Below are 21,135 nucleotides of genomic sequence, written 5' to 3'. Positions count from 1 at the left end.
CTTGTCCCACCAGAGGTGCTTGTTGGTTTATTAAGTTCCTAATTCTGCTGCACAGTGACTGGAGAGGAGCTGGCCACATATTTTGACTTACTTTCTTGGACCCTGAAAGATAGTTGCCAATTATTTTAAGGCAGTATATAATTGCAGGATCATTTTTTGTTTTATTTTGTTTTTACTTATTTAATGCTAGTATCCTTTGAATAGAAATAATTACTTTAAGCTGATAGTTACAGAACATACAAAATTCTGAGGACCTAATGAGCAACTTTCTGCCTAAGTTTTTAAATACTGATGTATTCAATCTATCTGTTCCATAATATGCAGGAATTTAAGCAAGCTTACTTTTCCTCTACTGTCAACTGCAGTAAATAGACAAGATGAGCTAAGCAGTTGAGAGTTGTTTCTTTTTTTCTGTTGGTGGTTGTAATGGTCAAGCATACTTGGTGAGACTGTCATGTGCAAGCTGGGTGCTCTCACCTGTAGCATATTGGCTTGGTGACTGCAGGGCTAAATCAATACCTCTCTCTTGGGCAAATGCCATAATTGAGTTAATTTGGGTTCTTCCAAAGCTTCAGACAAAGAGGTTTTCCTGCCAGGGGTGTTGGGTGAGCATTTCAGGCTGACTTAGATAATGCTCTGAAATGTTTGGTGTGTTTGCACATATGATTCTCTTTTCCTTTGTCTCACAAGAGGTGTGTTCAGAGCTTGCTTGAAAATAGCAAATGCCACCTTGAATCATAGAATGTCTTGGATTGGAAGGGACCTCTGAAGGTCATCTAGTCCAACACCCCTACAATAACAGGGACATCTCACACTAGATCAGGTTGCTCAGAGCCCCATCAAGCTTGAACTTGGATGTCTCTAGGGATGGGGCCTCCACCTCCTCTCTAGGCAACCTGTTCCAGTGATCCACCACCCTCTTACTTAAGAACTTTTTCCTCATGTCCAACCTAAATCTACCCTTCTCTAGCTTGAAACCATTACCCCTTGTCCTACTGTTACATGCCCTTGTGAACAGCCCTTCCTCAGCCTTCTTATAGGCCCCTTTCAGGTACTGGAATCTGACATTCATATATTTCCTATAAAAGCAGTGAATAAAAGAGGAATGCAGAAGCAAAGAGATTATTCTGCTGAAATCAAGTATTTCCCCTTTGGCTTTGGTCTGAAGATCTACTTCAGTAGGCAACTGAAACATATTTTTATCACATACGTAACTTATTTTGATTTTGCCTCTATCCCTCCTGCCCACCCCTCAAAAAAATCTAGATCTAAGAACAAATTTGCTTATATATATTTGAGAGCATCTTTCAGAGTTATTTTCATCTGTCTGTAGCTGTGAGATTGTTCCTGGAGAATAATGTGGTGTGTGTTCAATTTTAACAGAATCTAATTTAGGTGGGGTGTACTGCAAACATTATTTTGATTAAAGTGACTTCAGGAATTAAACAGTTCAGAATTTGTCTTAGAGTGGAACCTAAATGTGATAACATGATAACAAAAATATCCAAATTCTTATTATGCCTCTGTTTGTTCCTAGATCCATAAATCTGTGGTGATTAGTGTATCAGGATTTACTGAGCCTCTTGCAGTTTCCTCCAGGGTTTTTTTTCCCCTTGGTGACAGCAGCTTTCAATCATATTTCTGGTTGGGTTTTTTTTTTTAAAAATCCAAACTTCATACATTTAAGTCTGCTTATTGTGTGCAGTAACTTAGGTGCATGCTGTAGCATTCTGTTCTGAGTGTCTCCAATGAGATGGGAATTACTGGAATGTAGAATTTTCTCCAGAGGGATCTGGCTTCAAGTTTTTCATTCAAATATGTAAGCTTCATAACTGTCACAGTATTCATTTACAAATGGAATTCAATATTTTTTTTTCTCCTCTAGCTAAGCTCTTAAGTCTAGTCTATAAAGATCATAAGAGGAAGCCTGGAGATGACGGGAAGGCTGGAGCAGCTCTGCTCTGGAGACAGGCTGGGAGAGCTGGGGTGTTCAGCCTGAGGAAGAGAAGGCTCCAGGGAGACCTGAGAGCACCTTCCAGTGCCTGAAGGGGCTCCAGGAAAGCTGGGGAGGGGCTTGGGACAAGGGCAGGGAGTGAGTGGAGAAGGGTTAAAGGTTTCAAACTGGAAGAGGGGAGATTTAGGTTAGACATTAGGAAGAAATTATTTCCTGCGAGGGTGGTGAGACACTGGCCTAGGTTGCCCAGAGAAGCTGTGGTTGCACCATCCCTGGGAGTGTTCCTGGCCAGGTTGGATGGGGCTTGGAGCATGTTTTCAGTCTATAAACTTGGTGTTCACACAAACAAAACCTATAATTTTGCTATTTATTACTGCTGTTTCTTTACTGAACTACAAGTAATTAAGTATTTACATTGTCTATCAGCAGATACATCTACAGACAGAGGGACATGTCTCTCTATTTAGATATGAATATCAGGATATAGTGTTAAAATCTGAAGCAAAAAGACTGGACTAAGTGTGGACCCACTGCTAAGTGGAGCAGGGTCCCTGGTGAACAAGGAAATTGAGAAGGTGGAGATAATCCAAAGCCACCTTTGCCTTTTTGTCCTATCTTTACTATTACAGCCAGGTTGCAGGAGTCCTAGGACCCTGAGACCAGAGGGAATGTCTGGAGTGCAGTTTACCCATGGTGGAGGAGAATCGGGTTAAGAACATAGACATATTCCATGGAGACTGAGTTGCACCCACGAGTGCTGAGGGGGGTGGCTGATGTCATTGTGAGGCCACTCTGTTGTCTTCAAAAGGTTGTAGTGATCAGAAGAGGTTCCTGAAGACTGTGAGAAAGCAAATGTCATTCACGTTTCCAAGGGCAAACAGAGATCTGGAGATGAGAACCAGAGGCAAATGAAAATGCATTAAATTCTGTCTAAACAGAAGAAAACACTGAAGCTGGTCAGACACTTGATCGAGTTGCCTTAAGAGGCTGTCAAGTCTACATTTGTGGAGATTCTCAATCCAACTGGTCAGGGTCCTGGGCAACTTGCTCTAGCTGACCCTGCTTGAGCAGGACCAGCTGATCACACAGGGTCCTTTCCAGCCCAAAGGCTTATGTGGGTCTGTGAGAGCTGTGGGCTGCACTTCCCGTTTCATCAACTAAGAGATAATCATCAAGCATTTCAGGGATGGATGAAAGAAGCTACAGTGTAGAATCTTGAGTGCCAGAAGCTTTAGGAGTAATGAGATAAGTGACTTAATCTCTGGCTGTTTGTTTACTAAATTGCAAAAAGTACAAGTACATTAATTTTCTTCACAGCACTAACTCAACAGCATTGGAGTCTTAAAAGACAGTGCTGTAGAAAAGCAGGAGTTGTTGTTTTTTTGTGGGCTATAAAGCAGCTGAGAGGGTGAAATACTGTGAAGTGGTGATCCAAACTTCTAGTACACCGAGGTTCTTGTTAATGCTTTGTGTGTTTTTAAATAGTAAAATGGTGAAGTGATAACATTGCAAACACTGTTTCATTAAATCAGCTGCTGTAACTGAATAGCTGAACACTTCTTGCAACTGTATTTCATAATTATTTAGAGGTATTTTCTTCGAACTATCAACTGTGTAGAAAAATGTGTAGCTAGCAGCTTCTCTGCTGTTTCAGCACCTTTTAAAAAACCACTTTCTTTATGTGTAAATGATCAGTGTAACACATAATATCTCTTGTCTGCTAACTAGGGTTTTGTGCTTAAATGTGAGAAGCTTGATATTGAGCCTTTATATTTGTTGTAATTAAAAATGTCATTTGAAGTGGTCTATTTATGTGGAACTCTTGGAGTGGTGGGCTGTACTGACAAGTGGTGCTGTTCAACTTGTTATAAATTAGAGATGTGCACCTAATTTTTTTTTTCCTTTTGGTTAGATAATATAATTTCTTACTGTAGATTTAGCTGTTGTTTGCCTTTCTCCAGCAGCAGGACATGCTGAATGCCTGTAAAATGAATTTATAGTGTCAAGAAAGAAAACTACTCTAAGTTGATGCAGGCAAATGTTTGAGATCTGCCTTGTGTTTGTTTCATTAAGCTTCTACAGGCCACCCAATTATGTAGCTCAAATAAATGAAAATTACTTCAAAATCCTACGTATTTTGCTAAAACTCTGCTGAATTTAAATCAGTTGAGCAGGTTAGACAGGACTTGTTTTGTGAATAAGAGTCATCTTAAATGCAAAAGTTTAGGGGTTGCTTGGGCAAGGTAACTAGTTAGATTTTGTTCTGTAGGTACAATGAGATGCACTCCCTGATCACATTAGTAAGAATTAGAGTAGATAGGAAGGACTTTAAATTTTTGCTTTCAGGTGTTGCTACGACCAAGGCAGTCTTGGATACTTCTGAAGAACATAAAACAAGTATCTTTTTGGCCTCAATTGTATAAAATTTGGTCATGAAATGGTATAAATTTATTTGATGGTAGAATGTCATGCAAGGAAGCAACAAAAGCAGTGAAGTGTTTACTGAACAACTTTTTTTGACTGAGGTGATCTGAGTGTCTTGACCCATCAGTTGAATAAAACTAGTCCTGAACATGATGGCAAAGCTGGATGCACAGATGTCACCAACCCTTTGAGCTGATGGACACAGTAGGGCAGGGAACTACTTTGGCTGGCAGCAGCCTCTGGTGGAGGGGCAAGCTTTTGCTTCTGGAGATGAGCACAGGAATTGCAGAAATGCTTTGTGACATTAAGTATGTTTTGATAAAAGGAGGCATCTAGTAAAGCCAATTGAAACAAAGAGACGAGAACCTCTTTGTGCAGGAGAGAGGAGGAGGCATGTAAAGGAGAGCTGGCAATTCAAAGAGAAATTCCAAGAACTGAAAAGACAAAGCTCTGAAGAAAACTCTGTTATTTCAGAGTCAAAGAAGAAGGAAAGTCATGTAGGAAAGAGCTCCAAATGTTTCTGGTTGAAGAGCTGCCTACAAAACAGCTTGCAGTTGAGCGAAGGGTCCACAAGGCAGATGGATATGCAGACATATGGATCAGCAAAGGCAGCTTTATGCCAAAAGTCAAGGAGCCAAGAAGTCAAAATGAGAGTTAGGGAAAGTCAAGTGGAAGTTTTCATTTTCTTAACTGGGGTGTATGGAAAACTAAATAGGTGGGATTTGGGTTTTTTCACTTACCAGAGAAAGATGTTTTGTGGGGAGTGGAAGGGAAACCAGACAGCTCTGGAACTGTTGAAGTAAAATTAGTGATGAATACGTAACAAATCTTGAAGAGATTATCTGTTACTTACATAGAAGGGAATGGAAAATAAGAGATACAGTGTTTATTAAAGGGAAGTAGCAGCAGAGAATAAATAATTTGATTCCCCCAAAACAAGAACATGGCTACTTGAAAACAGCAGAAGCACAACAGGCCTAATGGCTACTAAAACACTTGGCATCTTTAGAAAATTACTGGTTAAACTGGAGAAGGTGGAGATTGATTGTGAATGATGAATAAAGATTATTAGTCTTGAAGGTGGTCGGTAATGGGATTTCTTGAAAAGCAGTCTCAGAACTGGTCTTGTTAATATGTTTATTTCTGGAAGATGCATATGGCACAAAATTTAGTGATAGTAGTGTGAAAGAAAGGTCAAGATGTCATAGGTAGGGAAGAGATGACTGACTCCTGCCAGTTCGTAAGTGGTGTGAAAGTGCAAGGTACTTCTGCAAACACACCAAGGGATGTTTTGGCATTGTTCATCTTCTATCTAGAAATAGCAGGGAATGTTAAAAAAAAACCAACACAACAAGTATTAGTTAATCATCAAAGTTTAAATGCTCTGGAAATAGACCATGTATTTGTGCAGCAGCTGCAGGGAAGAGCTGATGGGTTGATCAGGGGAACATTTCTTGTAAAAGGCTGCAAGTATGGATTTTATTGCATGGAAAGGATGGTCCAGTGAATGAGACTGTTGTCATAAAATCATACTTGTCCCCATAGCCAGTGTGTTTAAGTGGTGCCAGTAGTAAATACCTAAGTGGCTTTTTTAATATTGGAAAAGAAAAGAAACCTCTGGCAGCCTTTTCCAGACATTATCTGATTTCCTGTAACTTGTTATTCTGCAGGGTACAGTATGAATGAAGAAGAGATGTTTTTAGGGGAAAACCAGTTGTGGAAAGTAAACTCCAGAAAGGAATGAGGAAGGAGCTTACTTCAGTCTCTGGAAGTGCCAGATCCTTTCTCCACTGTCTTTCAGAAGGATAATCTGCTGAGACTCCTATTTTGACACTTTTTTTCTTTCTAAAGAAAACATGATTTCTCCAATCCAAAAGACAACCAGTGTGTTTTGACTGCATCATTGATTGTGTGAAGGGTTTGTTACGTCAATGCTGCTGGAATAATTTGGGGGACCATGGGAAATCACTTAATGGCATTTGGTCCATGTCTGCATAATCTTATTTTTTCTTGCCAGAGTAATTGAAGATGCTGCTTAATAAACTTTTTATAAAGATTCCCAGTTGGTTGCTGCATTTCGGAGGCTTGTGTCTGAGCACAGAACTAATACATCTTGTAATTGTCTTTTTTCCTCCCCACCTCACTTAAATATTTTCCCTGGGGAAGAATCTAATGTACTGTAATGCTAGTACCTTTTACAAAGTGACCCTACTCATTATGATTTGTTCTCTGAAGCTCCCTTGACAATGTATAAATGCACTGAGAATACTTAAGCTTATTCTCCATCACTCTTTCAAAAATCTATTTGAAAACTGGTGGTTGAGGCTGCCATTACAGTTCTGAGTTCCCTAATGCTGACTCTGTGTTCAGTGTCACAACATCGAGGCAATGGAAAGGTTTTTATTAGCTAAATAATTTATATGTAGGTATTTTCATGACAATTACATCTGGTGTGCTTCTGTCGAGTTCCACAGTGAAGACTTTTGGTTGTATTTATGGTTTGTGACATGGAAATGTTGAGGGTTTTCTGGGACTGGACTTGCTTTTATTAATTCTGTTGCAACAAGTTCAATACCTATTTTCATCCCATCCTCTCAAATAGCTGGGAAAGGTTTATTATGGCTGTTGGGTCTTTTTTGCTGTCTGGAAAATGGATTCAGTGTTTAGGTTTATGGTATGTCCAGAGATAGGAAAGTATTAGCACATTTCAGAAAAGAACAAGTCTTTTAGCTCAGAGTAGAGTGCACACCTGCTGGCTGAGAGAATTATTTTCCTGGGAAAAGAATTCCTTAAAAACAGAACAAAAGCAACCAAACAACAAGAGTTTCATGCATATTTTTATTACTTAAGGATATATTTAGATGAAGCGGTTAAACGGATTGTATTTTGTGTGATTTAATGAATACTATTTTAATACTATTTTAATATTATATATATGCTATTAACACATTCATATTATATTGTTATATTATTAAATATTATATTAATGATATAATATTAGCAAATGTTTATATTCAGGTGTCCTTAAGCCAATCACAGTTCATCACAGCAATTCATTTTTACAGCGGCTGCGCCTCTGGCCTTTTCAACTCCATGTAGATACCATACCTTCAACCTCTATTTCCCTCCACCTTCTCTAGGTTGAAACAAGAACAAATGTATGTACGTGATGAGTTTGGCAAGCTTCTGGAACGAGAGAGGATTTCATCCAATGAACATTTGACTCGAGCTATTCTTCGGGAGAGAGCTGCCTCGGAAGAGGAGCGGCAGAAGGCGCAGCGTTTTGTAAGTTCAGAAGCTTTTATAGAAGTCTCAGGTTTCTCAAACAACCATGTCTTCAGCCTTTTTTCTTCCAACTTTTTATTACTAGTTAATATTATGTAGTTTTGTTTCTTTTTTTTCCTGTAAAATATCCTTGTCTTGCGAGTAGTTGAGAAGAAAGATCCTAAACTTTCTGAGCGTTACAAATATAATATGTCCTCTGATGCGTGTGGGTAATTTTAAAGGTATATTTTTCAGAGGGTGGAAAAAAGAATAGTCCAGGTCTATGATGATGAAATGGCTAGAGCAGCTCTGCTCTGGAGACAGGCTGGGAGAGTTGAGGCTGTTTAGCTTGGAGAAGAGAAGGCTCCAGGGCGACTTTAGAGCACCTTCCAGTGCCTGAAGGGGCTCCAGGAAAGCTGGGGAGGGACTTTTCAACAGAAATTGCAGTGATAAGACAAGGGGTCATGGCTTTCAACTGAAAGAGGGGAGATTTAGGTTAGACATCAGGAAGAAATTCTTCACCATGAGGGTAGGAAGGCACTGGAACAGGTTGCCCAGGGAGATTGTGGCTGCCCCCTCCCTGGAGGTGTTCAAGGCCAGGTTGGATGAGGCTTGTGCAGCCTGGTCTGGTGGGAGGTGTCCCTACTCATGGCAGGGGGGTTGAAACCTGGTGATCTTTAAGGTCCCTTCCAGCCTAAACCATTCAGTGATTTTATTTGCTAAATTTGGTTATTACAGAAGTTAAAGGATACAGGAGAACTCTTCTAAAAATTACTTACTTCATATTTAAAGGAAATCCTTAATATTTCAGGACTAGAAATCTTGCCTAACAGAAAAAAATACAGAAGTATCAGCTTTGAAGTATTTTGTGTTCTAGAAAACAAAACCAAGCCTGACTTTTGAGGATTGTCTCAAGCCTTGGAACCAGCTTAGTGAAAAATTCTGTATCGAAGAATCATATTTCATTAGAGCTGGTGTATAAAAACTTCCTGACAAGGAAGTCGTAAAATATGGCTGGCTGTTCTCCTCTGATAACTGACACTATATATTTCAAATGTCTGGCAGATTTATAACTTCTTATAGATAGTGGTTGCTTGCTTTATTGAATCTGTATTGACTCTGTAACAATAGTCATTGTTCTCTGAGGTAGGACTATGCTTTCTTAGAAATTACTTCAGTAAAAATAATAAACAAATGGGTATTTTCAAGAAAAAACAAGTTTAAAATACTTATGTGAGCATTCCTGTTAAAATAAATGGGATTACTTATGTCAGCAGCTGTTTTAATATTTGTTTGGCCCTCTGTATCTGAAATAAAATCCAAGCTTTCTGAGGTTTATTGATTTGTAGCACAGAAAACCAATCCCTTCAATAAGCAATAGTTTTATCTCTGCTGTGTAACTAGAAATCTATTGCCCATGTTATTTTTTTTCCAAATCACAACTGAAAACCAAACAAATTTCACTTTAATACACCTGAGTATCTTTCACAGATGTTTCTTGATGCTTTTCCACCTCTATGGTATTTTTCTTGTTGAATAATATTGACATTATAGTAAACCAGTGTTGAATGTTTGTTCATTTTAAAATATGGGAACAAAAGAAAACGGAGGGGGATTATGAACAAGGTGCAGCCTTAGTCTTATGCTTTAAACCCTCTGCTTTTAATATTGTACAGGAGAGATAAAAGTTCCGTGGCCTCAATCTAATGAGGAGCTGAAGATTTATAATGGGGAATATTATTTGCATAATTACCAGGGGGTTGGCATCTTTCACTTTGCACTGTACTTAGCACTGTGCTTCTGAGAATGCCTTTCTCATCAGCCAAATGCTTGAGAGGTTTCTTATTATGCATCTCAAACTGGTTTATTTAGCCATTATGTCAATTTTATTGTTAATTTTTACTTACTCTAGGGTATTTGAGTTAGCATGGCCTACGTGAAGCATTTGGAGATTGCTGTTAACTAATTTTGAACCTCATCAGCCTGGGGATTGGTGTTCCAATGTGTGTGGTGTTGCTGTGTGTGGTGTTGGAAGAACAACATAAAATGGTATTAGTGAAATGAAGGAAATGCCTTAAAATCTGACAGGATGTCCCCTCATGAGGAGGGCAGCATGACTTGCTGCTTTCCAGTGGTGATGGCATCACTGCCTGGCATTTTAGAGCTAACTACCAGATATGTGTCTTTATGGAAGCACAGACATGTCCAATTCTGGAGCCTCCAACATAAGAAGGACACGGAGCTTGTGGAGAAAGTCCACAGAAGAGCTATGAAGATGATCTGAGGGCTGGAGCAGCTCTCCTATGAGGACAGGCTGAGAGAGTTGGAGTTGTTCAGCCTGGAGAAGAGAAGGCTCTGGGGGGACCTTGTGGTGGCCTTGCATTACCTGATGGAGCTTCAGAAAAGCTGGGGAGGGACTTCTGACAAGAGCTTGTATTGAGAGGACAAGGTAATGGCTTTAACTGGAAGAGGGGAGATTTAGATTACACATCAGGAAGAAATTCTCTGGTGTGAGGGTGATGAGACAGGTTGCCCAGGGAGGTTGAGGAAGCCCCCTCCTTGGAGGTGTTCAAGTCAAGGTAGGATGGGGCTTGGAGCAACCTGGTCTGGTGGGAGTCGTCCCTGCCCATGCAGGGGGGTTGGATCTAGGTGATCTTGAAGGTCCCTTCCAACCCAAACCATTCTGTGTCAGGCCATGGATACTGGTCATCAGAAGAGAAGCAGGGTGTCTGAACTCTGCCAGTGACTTAATGTGTCTTGGCATAGCATCTGGTTTTTGATCATCTCAGAGTTTCTGTCTGTGGAGTTTTAAAATATCTTGAGCTTCTTTGGTGAAAATAACTGCACATTTGCTATTAATAGTGCAAATCTGTCATTTCCATTACAGTTGGTTAATCCTTTGAGGTGTACTGTAAGATAACTAAGTAGCGAGTGGGCTTAGTGTGTTTGTTTCCTTAACCTGGGTCTAAATATGAGAAGAGAGTCATTCTCACCTTCCTTGCAAGTCCTTCTAGAAGTTAGCTCATTTGTTTTCCTTTAACTGGTCAGTTTTGATTCTCTTGGCTCTATTGCTTGTGCTAACTCTATTTGTTTCATGTATGCAAGCTGAATTTATAAAATAACATGTGTGGGATGTGTCTGTGTGTTCCATTTGTCAGGTAGAAAGAGCAATTCCATGTTCCAGTGAACTGCTACAGTAGGTTTATATTTTATGTGGCGTGGATTTGATCTGGCCTGTCAGATTCTTTTTGGAGAAAAGTGTTTCTGAGATGTCACTAACATTACCAGCAAAATTAATTAATTTGCTGCTAAATTGTTTAGCTAGTGCACAATAAAGGACATTATGGTTGGAAAGGAAGGAATTTTTGTGTTTCTAAAGGCTGATAATTCAGTTTTAGTAACTAGACATAAAATTGTTAGACTGATGTAAGTTTTCCTATTCTTAAATTATGTTAACATCAGCTGCTCCTTGTAGTTTCAGAGAGCAGAAGCTTTTCAGTGTTAACAGCCCAAAAGTTAGCATTAACTCTTCATAGAGGCTAAGAAACTTGCTAAAATGAAGAGCTAAAAAAGTGAAAGCTTTGCAGGTGCTAAGAATTACAGAAACTTAGTCTCTAAGCAAAATTGTTTCATTTCTCAGAACAAGAAACCTAAAAGAAGGCAGCAGAACTTGGGCAGCGAGGTAAGGCAAAGGAGGGGGCATACTTAAAAAACATCTGAAATGATTTAAGTGAGCAGAATGAGGAGGAATGTGATACTTGTTGGGCTACTATTAAGAAACGAACTCCTCCAAATCCATAAAATATGACCAAAAGCATTCTAAGGATCAACTAACAAGAGGTTTAAGAGCCAACACACACATGTGGATGCACACTCACACCCACACACCCAGCATGGGACAGAGGTCCTACCAAAGGTTGTAGACCAAGGAGAAGATGGGGGAGTATGAGCAGCTTGTAGAAGAGATGTGTCCATAGCAGCAAAACACCCTGAATTATTTTTTTCACCTGTTTCTTTAGAGTGGAGGAGCTTGATAAAGTTCCCATTCCAAAACTTTGCAGAGGTCTCCTCAAACAAGATCTGAGATATGAAGCTGCTGTAGAAAATGTTAAGGGAGATGAACAGTTTTACCAATAACAGCTCTTCAAGCCTGGCTCATATTCATAAAAAGCTCTGAAAGAAATTTGGGTGTGATACATGAGCTAATGATAGCTGAGCTATTTATGTGCTGTGTAAGCTGTTAGGGAAAGCTCCTTCACTCCAAGTGGACTGGAAAGTGGCTGATGGGATGTCAAGTTCTTGAAAAACAATTCTGGGGGAGATCTAGAGTTTTACAAACCAGTGATTTTGTTGTTAGTACCAGCCAAGGTAGGATTTACAACTTAGAGTGGAATTTCCAGACCCTGACCCAAGCCCTCATGGAGTCAGGGTGAGGATATATTCAACTAGTTCAGCAGAAATAAATCCAGCTGCTGTTGAGTCATTTAGTAATGGCTTCAGATGCCATTGACTTTGAGAGGTATTTCAGACCCAGCCTGACCTTCCTTCTCCCACATCACTTGGGTCTAGTCTTTAAAATGCAGAGCCAGTGAGACTCAGTGTACTGAAGAGCTGCTGAGATCTTGAATCTCCTCTGGCTTCTCTCCCATCTCTGGCTGAGAGATCCTGCTGTTTCCATTGCAGCCAGGCTGATATTTGATTTTTATTTTCCCTTTTCCCCCTCTGGCAAGTGAACTGGCTTATTTAGAAGTGTCAGATGTACACCAGTGTTAGGTGCAAGGGCTGCTTTGCTGGTAAAGAATTGCTGCTTTTTCTGCCCACTTCCATCTCTGCACTGCAGGTCACCCCCTTGTCTGTGGTGTCAGTGCAGATGTTGGGGGCTGGAGCCCACACATTACAAATCCATCCTGGAGGCCTTTTCAAATGCAGACCTGCCCACAAGCTGCTTTATAATTTGCCTGCAAAAATAGCTGAATTGAGGAAATTGCAACATGTGTATGAAGGGCAGGTTGTCAGGAGAAAAAAAATGAAAAACCTCTTGAACTGATCCTGCCACCACAGAGGCTTTTTGTACCTTTAGCTTTACTTACAGTCAGTTTGGAGATGTGACATTTGCCAAGTATTTCAGTGTTTTCATCAAAATACAAAGTGTGTTTGAAGCACTACTTGAGAACTTCCAGTAGCAGTGCAGCTGATGAAAATATTTCTCCCATATCCTTAGCCTGTGTATGGTATCTTTTCTGCTCAACTTTCTTGCAGGAGGACTTCATAATGAGTTAAGTCTTTTATTTCAGTCTAGCCATAAAGAATTTCAATACAGGTGTGGTCCTTTTTAGCAGAGATAAGTGCAGTTGAAGACCCCACACTTCCAACCACTCCAAGAATATTTGTAGTGTGTTTGCCTCACATAGGCAGCAGACCTCTCCTCCTTTGCAGTATTTATTGTTGGAAATCTTTGCTGCACATCTAAAAATTGTGGATGGTTGAGTTGTGTATAGCCTGGTTGAGTGGCTTCAAATGTGGTAGCTTTGCCATAAATAGCTTATTGACATTCCATCACTTGAGCCATTATGTGAGTCAGGGGGAGATGCAGAGAATATGGAGTAAAAACATCAATAGTTATCCAAAGTGCAGAGGACCTGTTTTATTTCCATCTCCTTATAATGAGCTGGAGTTCACTGATAACATATTTGCTTCACTGTCTGGACTGAAACGAGCTGTCATTAAGACCCCATATATTAGAAAATGGTTTTATTGAGCTGCCAGTGACATTAAAGTCTCATTTGCTATTGAAGAGGCACAGAAATATTGTTCTGTTCATTTACTGAAACCATAACATTAAAATTTGATTATTACTGTCATTAGAAATCCCTGTCCATACTAATACAATTACATATATTTCCCCATGTGTTGTTCCAGCCTTCCATTGAAGTATCTGCTAGAGAAGGAAACGTGTTGTTGCTGAGTTTTTGTTTTGTAAATTTTTTTTTACACAAGGTCTATTAAATTTTGTGTTGTTTTTTTTTTTTAAATCATTCAGTAGATGTATCCTCCTATTAAAAAGCACTTTTTACACCTTAGGTGACCGTGATAATCAGATTATTGGATGTTTCTTCCAAGCAAAATCATACCTGAGATGTGTAATTCTGCTTTTACTTTTCTGAGCTCTGGAATCAATAGACAAAATACATTCCTCAGTGTATTAGAGCTGAATTGTGTTGAGTTATGTTAGGAGTGAATTTGACCTATTATCATAATTGAATACCTGGTGTTAAAATAGAGTGTTCCCCTCTGCTGTGTCTCAACTGGTTAGATGTTTTCCCTCTCATCCTTGGGTGGCTGATCCAAGTCACTCCATACATCTATGCTGTGACCTTTTCTTGAGTGCTACATATATTTCTCCTGTCCTCAATTCATTACCTTTGTCAAGAGGAGGTCCCCTATTTTCCATAAGCAGATTATATTCTGACCCTTCCTGCTCTTTCCAGACAGTCCTGTGCTAACCATATTTTAAGGATGACTTCACTGGAAAATACCAGGGGGAAGAACTACTAAATGAGTTAAGGCATTAGTTCTCAAGAGAAAAGAAGTCTGTTTACAAACCTACAGTATTTATTACATACCTCATTTAGCTCATTCATCATTTTAATAGAAAAATGAATCTTTTCAGATGATTCTGAAATAATTTGAAGTAAACTACATAGCCTGAGGCAAAACATGATTACTTACTGCAGGAAGGGCCAAGCTGTTTCTGCAAAGTATGATATGATTGGTGAGTATAATTTACAATTGAAGGTAGTAAAAAGATTAAAGGCTCATATTTGAAGATTAGACTTAAGATTTGGAAATCACATGATACAAAATTAAATCTAGTGACAGTTGTTTTGTCTCTTGTTCTTCAGTTCTTCAATTAAGACAGGTGGAATTTCTCTTCATCTCCTTGAGAAGTAGAGATTTTATGAAATTTAATGAGATTTCATTCAGGTTTAGGTACATGGTTCTTGTTCCTGCTCTTCAGAAAGAGCAGTGTTGTTGCAACAAAGAGCCTTTTTGCATTTGTACTCGTGAGATGGGCAAGAGTAATTTGTTTTGTTTTGTTTTTTCCCTTTTGTAGAAAACAAGGTAAAAGCCAAGAAATGGATGAAGCAGTTATATTTGAATATTGAGGGATGTGATCAATCTTGTTTTGTTTGGAGGGAGAGGGGTTTGTTTGCTCTGTAGAGAAGGAAGTCAGATCTAATGAAGGAGTCATTTACATTTGGAAAACATTAAACTCCATTGCAATATACTTGCTCATCTTCATTTGAATAAACATCATATCACAGATGTGGCTTCTGTCTCTCCTGGCACACGTTGCTTCTTTCACTGCCTCTCTCTCTCTGTATCTGGCATTTCTACTGCAGTGCTAAGGTGTTTAGGACATGAACCTGTTTTTCTCTCTTCTCTGGGATTTCAAGTAGATGATGTGAAACTACTGTATGAAGAAGAAGCTGTTGCAATGCAAACAAAGATTAGTAATAGTTTTTTTCCAGCAATGCAAGAAATGAGACCCATCAAATATTTGCAAATCATAAAAGATTTTATCTAGACAAATATATGTGCCTTGAAGAAATGGTAAAGACCCACTTGCATGTCTAAAATTACTTTTATTAATAAAGAATGAACAGGTTTCCCTCCCTTGATATTGCTATAGTTAAATAGTGTAAAAATAATTTAAAATAGCCTGTGGGTGATAGTACTCTTGGTGCTGTAGCCTGTAATCCCAGTGCCTTCTTTGTCAAGTAAACTGTTGAGCAAATGTTTTATTTCATCTCTGAAAGTGCATTAAGGGCCTGTGAACTAGAAGTTGCTTACCTGGATCTCTTTCCTCTCCCTTTACAATGTCCATTCTGACATTTAAAATATTTATTTCGATGTAACAATAGAAATAATTTTTCCTTCCTTCAGTTTTTCACTTGCAACATGTTACAGATGTTGGGTTTATTCTGTTTTTATATGTAATGGTTAATTGTCTTTTTTTTAGTCTGACAAAATCTGACAGGAAAAACACAGTAAAAATAGAAAACCAGTGAGCTTTTGTTCTCTTTAAATATTTCTGAATGGTGGAAGGAATGTGTTTTGATGGTAGAACAGCATTTAAAAGCATGCTTGTTTTTAAATTCTTATACAGTAAAACCCAAGATGTTTGACAGAAGCAAAATTAGTCACTATGTTATCTGAGCATCCAGATGAAGATCTAGTGCTTTACAAAGCCTGCTGCTCCATCAATTTGTTCTTCTGGTTGAATTCAAATTGAGTTCATTTTTATAGATTCACTGCATTAATACTCTCCTCTCTCCTCCCTCATTCATTAAGCAATTTGTTCTTGCTACTCCCTTTTTATTGAACAGCTAACAAAATTGCCATGCTATCTTTTCAAATGAATATCATCTTTCCTTGTCATGCATGGGCAAAAACTAAGCATATTAATCCTTTTTACATATACCTTCCCTTCTTCCACAGAAGACCCATTTCTGCCCTCCACATGTTTTGAAGGGAATGTTTTAAGTAATGTTCTCTTGAAGCTTTGAGCAGAATCCTTGTGTACAAATAGTTCTCCTTGGACTCCTTTTGATTTGCTTCTGAGCTTTTGGAGCATGTGCACCCTGCCAGTTGTGTGACTCAAGAAAAGAGTTGAAGACTTGTCCTTGTACATGACATGATACAGACACATGCAGTGGATACACGTGCTTTCTACACTCCCACATGGTACAACTACCTGAAAGGAGGTTGGAGTGAGATGGATGTTGGTCTCTTTTTCGAAATAATGAGTGATAGAACTAGAGGAAATCTCTTCAAGTAGCTCCAGGGGAGGTTTAGATTGGATACTAGGAACAATTTCTTCTCCTAAAGGCTTGTCAGACCCTTGCACAGGCTGACCAGGGCATTGGTGGAGTCCCCATCCGTGGAGGGGTTTCAAAGCCATGTAGATGTGGTGCTGAGGGACATGGGTTAGTGGTGGTCTTGGCAGTGCTGGGGTAACAGTTGGATTTGATGATCATAAAGGTCTTTTCCAACCAAAAGACTTGTATGAACCTGTGACACAAGTTTTGAAACATAATCCAGACAGTCTTCTTCATTTCAACAAATCCATTTGCTGTGTCCTGAGATTTTCATTCTGACCTTCATTTAATATTTGTTCACTCTCATGTTAAGGTATTTTTGGCTGGGTAAATATTCCCCTTGTCTCCTTCCTTTGGAATACTCTAGTTATCTTCCTTCCTTTGGGTTGAATTAGAAAATATTTGAGAAGAAGTGTGAGTTTTTTGGGCGAAATTATTAGTAATTTGTTTTACTTAATGACCACCTGAACAATTAAAGCAAATTCCTATTCGTTCTATCTGTTACTCACCTGAGGATTCTTTACTGTACAACATGGGCATTTTGTCTATGAACAGCAGCTGAAAGAAGGGGAACAAAGAGAATAGTTTGGAAAGGCTCTAGCCACCTGCATCTAAAAAAGTAATTATTTATTAAAAAGCCACTATATTGATTAGTGGTTTTGCTGTTGCTGTTTTATGATACTCGCTCTGTGTTGTTGTTGTACCTGCTGTAATCAGGACTCGGCCTGTTCTGTTGCAATGAAGCTCTGAGACAAGGGCCCTTCCTTTTGAAGTACTGAGCTGAAAAAGATTTGTTCTGAGTATCAGTAAGATGACAAAGTGGCACATACCATGTTCCTTATCTTCTGTTTTCTAGAGATCCCTTTTATTTTTGTATACCTCCCCTTTTGTTGAGAGCAGCTGGGGATCTGGATACTGAGTTTTGGTGGCAGAGTGAGTGGGATTTGTGCTGCTCACATCTCAGAAAACCTGGAATAAGGGCCAATTTCTTTCCTTTGGGAGACATGTTGTCTCTCTGTTTCATGGCAGTTCTGTGGTCAGTGTTTTTTGGGAAGGGAAGGATGGATGAAGAGATTGTGACCTACTAACTTTTATATATTCACAACTATGCCCAACACTGGTTTTTAAACTTCAGGGTAATTAAAGGGGAGACACTGCTAGGTAAATAGCTAATTACATGCAAATTGCCTCATTTAGGAGGAGCTGACTCTTGGGGAACATGAAGAAGGTTAGTGGTGGATGTCCATGATAATTTTTGATCTATTATTTGAAGCTCCTCTGCATTCAGGAGTCCCATTGCTGTCTGATTTTACATCTTCACATTTAGAAAATTATCTTCTTGGCTCTAAGGACAAAAGCTTTTTCAGGGTTGCTTTTTGGAGGTTTTTCTTGTTATTTTTTGTTTTTGTTTTTCCTTCACTGCATGCTTATTTTATAGTACCCTTAATTAGCAAATGAATCCTGTACAAGTGTCCTCTACCTGGAGTGCTATAAGGCACAGAAGTGACCTTCCAGCCTTAGTACCACCAAGACAGTGTTATCAAAGTGTTTTTCCTGATGTATTTCTGAAAGCTTAATTCTGGTCCTGTGCTTGTGTGTGTGTGAGAGAAAATACACTTTAGCAAAGCTCTGTTAGGTAGCTTTGAACAAACAAAAAAGCACTTTGAATTTAGTGTTGGTAAGACTAAAGTGACTGGCAGGACCATCAACATTTGCAGCAATGATTTTATATTCTGCTTTAACCAAAACACTTACATAAATGATGCCTGAGACCTTTTCCTTGCTTTTGTTTTTTAATAGTTTTCCTGCTCTTTGTGCACTTTGACATATTCTTTATATATCAGTATAAAATTGAATGACTTGTGTTTCTGCTATGAGTTATTGAGGTAGTAGTGAAACTGGAGTGTCTCCATAGGGGAAATAAATGATGACTGTGAAATACTGTTGCATGCCTTTTTATTTTTTTATCACCACTTGAAAGGGAGTTTATATAATGCTGGAAAACTTTGTTGCCTCTCCTTGTCCATCAGTTCTTGGTCTTAGTTACTGCATTTGGTTGGCAAAGCCTGCAACAGGTAATGGATAATGTAAGAGGAAGAATGTAACATTCAGGTGGAGTGATTTAACCTTTACTGAAGATTGTAGTTCTTGAGAGTTTGTGTGTGACAGGTTAGAATGAAATGTGATCAAAAGTGTCATTTTATACCATTATTATTAGTGTTCTCATCATCATTGTCACATGTTCATTTATAGTGTCACAAAACAGTGTACAGTTGAAGATACTTGAAGTATCTTATCCTGGTAGAATTGATGATATTCTGAATTCTAGAGAAGGCATATTGAGAGGGAATGGTGTTTTGGGGGGAAGGAATAAAAGTGACAAATTAAAAATACTCTCAGTTTTTCCATGTTTTTTCATATCAGGGTCCCTCCAACTGGATGTGTGGCATGTGTTGAGATGCTGAAGTGTTAGAGCAATAGGTGCTGATGTATCCAAGGCAGGTGCATACAAATGCAATAAAAAAGGGTGTGTCAGAGAGAATGAGGAAAGGAAATGGAATGTCATGGTTAAGTCTGTGGGGCTTGTTTTTTTTAAAGGTGTCAACACATTTTTTGGTCCTGTCACATATAACTTGTGTGATTTTTTGGTGTGGCAGGATGTGCATAGAGCAAAGCACAGTCTGCCTCCTTGTTTAAAGGAGGGAAGAGTTTGAAGTGTTAGGGTTAATAGATTGGGAATGTTGATATACTGTTTTATTTCAGTTATACAAGTTACTCTGTTCTTAGTACAACCCTCTGAAGACTGGGGGCTGTTTAATTTTCCTCTTCCAAATAGCACATTGTCACCTCTGTCCTGTAAGGTGCTGTGGAGTTTGTAGCTGGAAATTAAGTCTCCTTAGAAATGTATGTAGGATTGGATGAGTCTGGTCATCTTCCTTTTTCCTGAGGTTTTGTGTTTGGGGAATGGGACACATGGGTGGCTGTGCTGCCCCTATTAAAAAAAAAAAAATTGATTTATTGAAATAATGTAGAGAATTGAAGCCAAACCATTCCCTTTCAAAATATGCTGATTTCAACAAAAGCCTACAAAACTGTTTGTTTAGTCTTTTTATAATTATTTTTAGACTGGTTTCAGCTGTCAATTTTTCTGTTTAAAAAATTTCACAGGAAATATGGGAGAAGTTTGTCAACATGGATTTTTCTTTTTTTTGGGAAGCCATGGTAAAAGATGATGATCATTCTTGCTTGTCACATTACTTCTTGGTTAATATGGCTGATACTTGAATTTAGTTGGGAGCTTGGAAGAACCACCAGTCAGTTAGAACAGGAAGATGCTGCACTGTCTTTTTCATAGATGGTTGAATTCAAATCACGTTCGCAAATAAATAAAGAGAATTTCATTACTTCTCATTTTCCTAATTATCATGCAGATAAACAGTGGGGATTGTGACATTAGGAGAAGTAGTTTATGATTTTGCCTCGGAGAAAGAAACTCTTGCTGTTCCCTCTTTTCCCCCCTTGGGCTATGCAGCAGTAATAAATGAGCAAGTCCAGAGTACTTTATGATAGATAGTTAATGGTGCTGTGCCTGAGCCAACAGGCTTGTTTCTGCAGCAGCTGTCACAACTCACAGTCATTAGCATACCTTTAATGGTTGCTTTTCAAAATAACTTCTACTAGGGCATTTAGTGTATGTGAAGGAAAAAAAGCCACGACATTGAGAAGTGTAGGTGAGTGTTGGCTGAGCGTGGTGGTGAAGTGTGTACGTGTGGAGGGTGTAGGAGTGAATTGAAAGCTACAGAATTACAGAAGGGTTGGGGTTGGAAGGGACCTCTGGAGATGTAGTCCAACCCCCCTACTAGAGCAGGATCCCCTAGAGCAGATCACACAGGAACACGTCCAGTTGGGTTTTGAATGTCTCCAAGGATGGAGACTCCACAACCTCTCTGAGCAGTCTGTCCCAGAGCTCTGTTACCCTCACAGTAAAGAAGTATTGTCTTATATTTAAGTTAAACCTCCTGTTTACTATTTTGTGACCGTTGCCACTTGTTCTGTCACTGGACACCACTGAGAAGAGACAGGCCCCATCCTCCTGACACCCCCTGTAGATATTCATAAACTTTGAGATCCCTCCTCAACCTCCTTTTCTCCAAGCTCAACAGCCCCAGCTCTCCCAGCCTTTCCTCAGAGACCAGGTGCTCCAGTCTTAATGGCCTGTGCTGGACTCTCTCCAATAGTTCCTTGTCCTTCTTGACCTGGGGAGCCCAGAACTGCACACAATACTATTGGTGAGCCCTGGAGTAATTAGTAATCATTATAGTAATTTAGGAGGTAAATTTGACTTTCCAAGTCCTTTTGTGACCATGTTTTTGTCTTTAAGCCCATAAATCACCCAACAAAGAGCCTTCTGCACCTTTTTGTTGGGTGGTTCTTGGATGTACAGCACAGAAAGACTGCTCTGAAATCCTAGAAGGAAGAGAATTTCTGAATGCAACAGTGATGGCAGGGTCATCTCTAGCAGACAAGGGTTACCAAATAGTCAAGTCATGACAACAGACTCACCATGATGGCTTAAAGTACCTGCTGTTTTGGTGCAAGAGCAAAAAATAC

General features: G+C 39.2%; 1 protein-coding gene across 2 annotated transcripts in view; it reads left to right on the top strand.

Moving 5' to 3' along the window:
- CHCHD3 (coiled-coil-helix-coiled-coil-helix domain containing 3) overlaps positions 1-21,135 on the top strand; it is a 168,195-nt gene that overhangs the window by 46,048 nt on the left and 101,012 nt on the right. For both annotated transcript variants that reach the window (XM_051612738.1, XM_051612728.1), the window contains exon 4: positions 7,519-7,663. In XM_051612738.1, the coding sequence (XP_051468698.1) occupies positions 7,519-7,663 (145 nt within the window). The remainder of the gene's footprint in view (positions 1-7,518; positions 7,664-21,135) is intronic.

Source organism: Apus apus, chromosome 1 (assembly GCF_020740795.1).
Source record: "Apus apus isolate bApuApu2 chromosome 1, bApuApu2.pri.cur, whole genome shotgun sequence".
Lineage (NCBI taxonomy): Eukaryota > Metazoa > Chordata > Aves > Apodiformes > Apodidae > Apus > Apus apus.
Note: the sequence above shows the minus strand (reverse complement) of the source record. Positions and strands in the feature narration are given on the sequence as shown.